The sequence below is a fragment of the Bidens hawaiensis genome, unplaced genomic scaffold (assembly GCF_021521415.1).
Source record: "Bidens hawaiensis isolate Kalapana, Puna unplaced genomic scaffold, B.hawaiensis_p1.1 tig00002343_1, whole genome shotgun sequence".
NCBI classification, from domain to species: Eukaryota; Viridiplantae; Streptophyta; class Magnoliopsida; order Asterales; family Asteraceae; genus Bidens; species Bidens hawaiensis.
In genome coordinates this window covers 24,737-32,182 of record NW_027491127.1, presented here as the reverse complement: position 1 = coordinate 32,182, position 7,446 = coordinate 24,737, and the positions used below count along the sequence as shown (strand labels likewise).

Here is a 7,446-nt window from a genome sequence, read left to right as displayed (position 1 = left end):
TAAGGCTATGCGTAGTGGAGTGGCTATAAATTGGGGCGAATTATGACACGTGGCGTCTAGTCGGCAAGGGGTGAAAATTTGTTTTTGGGGTGTAATGATGTAGGGGCTACAATTTGGGCCAACAGTATCTTTTTTATTATTTTCTTTTTATAACTAAACTAAACAAATAAAAACTAATTTATTTAAATAATTAAATAAAAATGCATTAAAATTAAAAAGAAATACAAAAAAATTAAACAACATAACTAATAATGCATTAAAATTAAAAAAAAATACATAACTAAAAATATTAAAAAACATAACTAAATAAAATACTAATATCCATAATATTTGCACATTTTTTCAATTCGTTGTCGTTACAATAATGCGGCCTCTTCGTGTAACCCGGCCGCTTTGAGGGATTCATATTCTTCACTCTTTTCCCGCAATTCCAATATTTGGGCAATCTTTTCGTGTTGTTGGTTTCTTCCATGGCATCGTTGAGTTCCTCGACACACTTTTTTTGTTTTTTTGATGATTTCTCTCATGGAAGCGGCGAGTTCCACGAGTGTTGGTTGGTTCGGGTTGTTTGTAGAATTCATTTTGCTAAATTTTTTGAAGAATTTGGGTATGAATTGTGTATGAAATGGAGAAGAAGGTGTATTTTTATATAGATATATCTATATATACTAGTATGTGTGCCCGCGCGTTGCGGCGGGGACGCAATGGGGATGTTCGATATGAGCTTGGTTTGCGGTGCGGGGGTGATGCAATGAGAATTTGGTCAGGCTTGATTAGACTTGTGGACCGTCTAAATGAAGACATGACTATAAAGTTGAATAAGAAACGAAACCATTCCAAAGCGTCAACTTTGAGCAAAACATAAGTCTATGACGTTTTAAATAATATTAAATGAAAGTTGCATGTTGTTCCTTCTTGATAATACTTTAACAAACTGTTAGCTATAATTCAATGCTTCAAATTGTGGGATCTAATTTCTTAGGCTGGTTTGCTTTAAATGTCATCATTTTCATCAATCTTTTTTTATAAATCTATGATAAAAACTAACACTTAAGCCCTTTAGTATATAAACAACCCAAACTTTACAAACTCGTCTCCATGTAGCAAACCTTTATTACATAAAAATATGTACCTTAATCTAGTAATCAACATAAAAATCACACTACCATCATTTAAAAGTCCAAAAACCATATGCTGAGTTAGACCAAATTGCAAAGTGACTAAATCAAACTTTTCACTTAATAATTAAACCTCGAATCAGAAAAACTAATTATTATAAATATTATCAACAATAGCCACCTAATTTTGTAGGATCGAACTCGTTTAAGCTTGGCTCGATGAGTTTTTACACAGTCAATCTCACGTAGCTAATGGCTTGGCTCGTTTACACTCCTAGCAACTTCTAAAAAATACCTCTCACAACACTTCTCTAACACTTACTAATACCTTATTAGATTGTACCTGTAAGTTCTTTCGGTTCACCCAAAATAATTTAGCAAAAAAGTTATCTTAGGATCCAAACACCCCTAGTTGAACAACCAACTATTTATTATTGGTGATAGTAATTAAAGAACATATACCTAAGTGTCAACTATTTAATATTGGCAATAGTAATAAAAGAACATATACCCAAGTGCCAAGGAAACTTGTCTGCATGCTAAACATTTGCATCTGAAAGTGAATAGATGCATTCAAATGATTGCATTGTACTTCTTACAGAAGTGATTGTATTTGAAACATACACCCAAACCATTTTATCATTTTTATTAACTTCACACAGTCATGCATGCTCTGTATCTCTTCCTTGTACTCTGTTAAGGATTTGTCTGGCATCCTTGGTGTTTACTTAACCACATCCCACATTTTCAGCTTGCAACTTGGGTTGGTTATGGTTCAACCTCGACATTGATTCTTCGTTTGGTCCACCTTGAGTTTCCCTGGCCCGCTACATTTAGCAAATCCATGGCCGTTGAATTTGTTGAGAACTCTTGTACCTGCATGGCGACATGAGACAAAAATAGTGTTTCGGATATTTTTTCTTTTAGGCTCGCAAACTGACTCAAGATAGATAAGTGCATCTCGGGCTTGCTTATTTAACAAGGTTATTTTAGGCTCGAGTTAACCACAAGCTTCTTTAACTTACAAAAGCCCGAATTCGACCCGTTTATCATTTAGTTATTTTTAACATAATTTATATATAATAATAATGATTACCCTATATATATACACGTTTAAAACATTAAATTAGAATTATATAATATTGGGCACATTTAGGCTCACAAGCCTACTCAAAATCTATAAGTGAATGTCGTGTATATTTTTTAAACAAGTTTATTTATAGGCTTGAGCTCGTTTAAACCCGGCTTGTAAAGCAAACCGATCTCAAGTAGATCATGAGTGGCTTGGCTCATTTACACCCCTACCGGCCATACCAATCCAAATAAATATTGGTTTTACTATCACAGATAGACCAATAATTCCCGCCTTCAATTCTCACAATATAGACAAATATATAACCTTTGTAGCTGTATCATCTAGGGGTGTTTATGGTGTGCTTCGGTGCGATTTTGGGCTAAAACCAAAACTTAGGTTTCTAGATTTTTGATCGTTCAGTTTCGTTTTTTATCAGTTTTGGTTTTTCGGTTTTTGTTTTGGTTTCGGTTGTTGCCATTTGAAGTTGAAAATTTTAGGCCGAAAAGAAAGTTGACCAAAAATAATCAGTTTAGGCATAGTTAATTTTATTAATTGTTAACTATTTATTCAACTCTTGTAAATCATGTAAAATAAAAATAAAAATAAAAATATAGAAATTTGGTTCAATTCGGTTCGGTTCGGTTCGGTTTTTATTACACGAAAAACAAAGTCGAGCAGTTAGTTTGGATTTTACAAAAACATAAAACCGAACCGTCGATATTGTTACGGTTCAGTTTTCAGTTTGGATTTTTTGGTTTATTCAGTTTCAGATTGGTTTTTTTGGTTTCTTTGGATACCCCTACGAGTTCTATCCATATGAACGTTTCAAAATATCTTAGATTGTTGCAATACTTTCAAATGACTAAACTGCCCTAATAAAGTGTGCATTGTAGAAAACATATGGGATGATCATGTAAGAAAACCACCAGACTTTCAATCCATTATATCATAAATGATGTTAACATCTCAAACACTCCCAATAATACCCAAAATGACCTTCGAGTAATTGCCATAAAGAAAGAAAGTTATATTACCTGTGCAAGGTAGTACAAGTATTGAAGTACAATAAAGTATCTTGAATTGATTGTTATTAGTTGTAAAAAAACGCAGCAGCAAGATGGTCAATGTCAGCAGCCTAAAAAAAAGTCACTCGTACTCAGCAATAATTTTAGAAGGTAAACAAATAAAAGGTGTCGTTTTACATATTAATAATTGTCATATAAACGAGCCAATCGTTTAACATAGTGGGTGTAAATGACTAATAAGTTGACCAAAGCCTAGGCTCAACTCGTTTAACACAAGAGAGCTATTTTCTAGAGCTCATATTCAACTCATGTATATTTTCGGACCTGAACTCGGCTTGGGCTTCACTCGTTTATTGTTTCAGTTACTTGCTTATATATTTATCTACAATTTTAAAACTTAATGTTCATATTTAAAATTATAGTTTTAATAAACCATATATATTATCTAGCTATTTTTATCAAAACTTAATATAATAGTATGTGCATCCAAATGTGCAATGAACCAAAGTTGTATAAATAATAAGCTCCTTTAGACTCGTATAAAATCACATGCCTGATCAACCTCGATAAGTGAAGCCCGTTTACTCTCGTAACTTGTCGGGTAAGCACATAATGCAAATATGCATCATAAGCGATAAACCTAGAAATAATAAATTCTATAACATGTGGTTACAAAAAATGAATTTACCAATAAGAGTAGATTTTTTGGACTTTTTAAAAATGGGCAGCCACATACCTCGCAACAGAGTGATTCAAAGAAGAGTTCAACATCTGGCTGAGTAACTCGATTAAAGAAATATAATTATAACCATTATTAGAAAAACATTCATGTATAGAATAAAAAAAGTTTAGGAATTTACCTTCTTGTGGAAGCTAATGTAGTAAATGGTTGCTGCACACATTTTCCTCTCGTCTTCAGACTATGAAAACAAATATTTATAAGTTAAAAGAAATTAAGTTTATGTTGTATAAAGAGTCAATACAGGCCGACGATGGGTTGATCGGCAAGCATTTTTTTGTACACTGTTTTCAAATTTCTATTAAATAGTTAGTGCGTTGATTTTGATCACAAAACCAAATCAAGTTGTCTTTCCTGATAAAATGATGTACAGGGTTGCATGCAATAAACATAGACCCATGATGACTTTTAATCCGTTCAACTCAACCCAAGTCCCAAACCGACAAAACCGTGTATCACATAGCTTATGGAGATCAACAAAAGTCAATATTGAATAAGTAAAAAAAATGCATCGATTGTAAATAAACACAGTTACGAAAGCCCTACTTGATCTCGTTTGAAGAAGCAAGGGTTCTGGGCAACACTATTTCGTCTGTTGACTCTGATCCGGCCTCATATCCAATTGATTAGGAATAATGATTGCACCAGAACCCTTCAATTCAATTGAAACCTGATTGATTGAAGGTTTCAGCAAATCATTCGGTTGAGATAAGCAGTCACATGAAAGAATGAAATCTACTTATATGGGCAAGATGATAGTTGAAACTGGTCAGCTTTAATTGCTGATTGGAATCGATTCGTTTGTGTTCCTCACAGGAATCGGTTCATTAGTGTTCATAAATGAGCATAGTCTTGAATGCACCGGAGATCGGAGAATTGATGGAGAGTTGGTCGGAGATTTAATCGCATTAAATATCACGGCGTCTTAAGGAGTAGATGAAAAGTTGCCAATCTCTCTTACTAACACCACCAGTACTGGGCGCGTTTTGGGTTGCTTTAACATGGAAAACGCGGGGGTACACTGCCCCCCTGCGTTATGTTGAAGCTTTTTTTTTTGTGCGTTGTATGCAAAACGCGGAGAATGGCACACTAATCAAAAATGGACCGTTGCTTTTTGACCGTCGGAGAATAAAAAAAAATTATTTCCTATATATTAAAGGTGAAAGTACCATTTGGAGGTGTTGAAGGAGGTGAAGAAGAGTGATCGAGTGGCTGCTGCTCATTGAGTCTAGCGATTTAGCTTTGCTGCTGCTCATGGCTGTGTATCTATGTATCTAACAAAGTGAGTGAGTGAGTGAGTGAGTGAGTAAGAGAAAAGGGGTTTCTTTCTTTATTTTATGGAATGGAAATATGGAATGCAGGAAGAAGAAATTAATAATAATAATAATAACAACAATAATAAACGAGCTATCCAAAGACGACCGAGAGTTCAATCTCTAAAAGCAATACAACCCGAGTGTCTTATTATTATTATTATTATTGTATATTTCTTTTTTTAATGTAGTTTTTTAATTTTATATTTAATTATTTAATGAATTATAAAAACAAAAAAAAATAGTGACTGGGCGCCACGTGACGCATAACGCCTGGATGTTGAGAGTTATGACTACAGCCTGTTTTTGTACAAAACCATAACTCTGACTGGGCGCCACGTGACGCATAACCCCTGGTAGTGGAGCTTTATGACTACACATGGTCTAATAAATGAGTGGATTTTTAACAACTTTGCATCATATAGCTTTATTATGCCACATGTCAATCTCCTAATTTTCTGATTTTTTTTTCTCATTTTCAAAATCAAATCTCGCTCCTCTCTTCAAACCCTAATAATGAACTCAACCGTAGCAAATTCATCATCTTCATCAACAATTTAGGTGTTAATCAATTTCTTTTATCATTATCTTCAATTTTATAACTATAATATTAACCCTGATTTTGATTTACAGGTGCCGTTCGTCACAATCCTTAATATTAATCTTCGTTTTCTGGTTTAAAGGTATTATTGCCAGCAATTTTCCTTTTCTTTAATGTTGAACCCTTCATCCTCTGCTCTGTTTTAGCCCAATTGATTTCGATTTCGATTTCGTGTTAATTATGAAAACTAAAACGATTCGAGTTCATCAAAAGTATGAACCCTACATCTTCGAATTCGATTTCATTTTAATTATCATCACTAAATGATAAATGAATAGTGTTGATCAATACTTAAACGCTAAACTAATTCTAATTTATTTCACGTGAAATTATTGATTTTAATGGAAGTATATGAGTTTGAATATGAAACTGTAAGATATAAAGAAGAAAAAGTCTACATTTTGCATTATATAATATTGGGTTCGTTTGAGTTATGTTTGATTTTCCCCTCTTCAAAACACAGTATTACTTTGATGGCACTTACATAAATGGAGTGTGGTGGCACAGCAAGGTATAAAATGTTCAATTATTACACAATATAAAAGCGAAGTTTATTGAAAATGAATTATGTCATGTATATCATAAAGTTGTTAGCTGCAATAATGTTAATTTTTATCTTACTTTTGTTGGATTTTTTTCTCTGGATTTCAACTTTTTGCTTCATAATGAATGAAAAATGTGACTATTCATTTGATTTTGCCCAATAATGGTTTGGTTTCATAGCCTCACTCTTTGCAACATTCATCGATTAGAATTGTGTTCTTTGAATTCTTATAATTTTAACAAATAATTTGCATAGTCATGTTGTGTCTAATAAACACAATCAGTGTTATCTTCCTAATAAACACATTCATTTTTACTCATATACTTTGATTTCTTTCTAATCAAGTAAAACGTGTTTGCTAAATGGGACCATGTTCAAGCTTGGAAAGTTTAGATTGAAACGGGTCATTGTATTAACTCGTGCGGAAGTTAAAACGCATTTTTCCCATGTTTGTAATATTCGTTAAACATGTAACTAATATTTAATCTTTGTATTAAAATTTGTATCATTTTTGTTTGTAGGTTAAAGTTGTTAAAGAGACGATAATTGGGTTTTAAGGAATTGGTTTTCAGCTGAATTGGGAACGGGAAAATATTATAAGGTGCTCTTTTATACTTTGCGTACCTATAAAAGGATTATTATGAATATAATGCTCAACACAGATCAAATGAGGAGGCTTAACATTGAGTCTTCGCCCAATTTCACGCCCTATTGCACACAGCCTAAGGGAAGTTATTATCCCTCGTTACAATATTCTCTCTCTCTCTCTCTCTCTCACACACACGCACACACACACACACACATTTACATGCAAAAAGTATGAGTAATACACGATTTTTTAAAACCGGTTTTTTACTCGTATCGGATTTTGTTCAAAAATAGTACAACAAGTTGAACCGAAATATATCGGGAGATATAACTAGGTTAAGCAGTTTACTCAGTAATTCCATATATATAGTTAAATACAACTTCAACTCTAAAAGTAACTTAAAAGTATATTAATAAACATCACATAAACAATGATCGAGTTG

At 33.1% G+C, this 7,446-nt stretch overlaps 1 protein-coding gene across 6 annotated transcripts; it reads right to left on the bottom strand.

The window, feature by feature from the left end:
* Positions 1 to 673: 673 nt before the first annotated feature.
* On the bottom strand, positions 674 to 4,800 carry LOC143618918 (uncharacterized). 6 transcript variants are annotated; one of them, XR_013151112.1, is made up of 6 exons: positions 3,955 to 4,800; positions 3,772 to 3,858; positions 3,228 to 3,328; positions 1,630 to 1,994; positions 1,540 to 1,580; positions 674 to 924 (listed from the first exon to the last, which is right to left on the bottom strand). XR_013151112.1 is itself a non-coding variant. In XM_077090965.1 (5 exons), exons 2-5 carry the CDS (start codon positions 3,987 to 3,989, stop codon positions 1,894 to 1,896), a joined length of 324 nt encoding a protein of 107 aa, XP_076947080.1. In that variant the 5' UTR covers positions 3,990 to 4,138; positions 4,504 to 4,800; the 3' UTR covers positions 674 to 1,893. The 6 variants fall into 6 exon arrangements, 2 of the variants coding, with proteins under 2 accessions (XP_076947080.1, XP_076947079.1); XR_013151110.1 differs by having other exon boundaries at positions 1,540 to 1,994; XR_013151111.1 differs by having other exon boundaries at positions 674 to 1,580.
* Between the last annotated feature and the right edge of the window lie 2,646 nt (positions 4,801 to 7,446).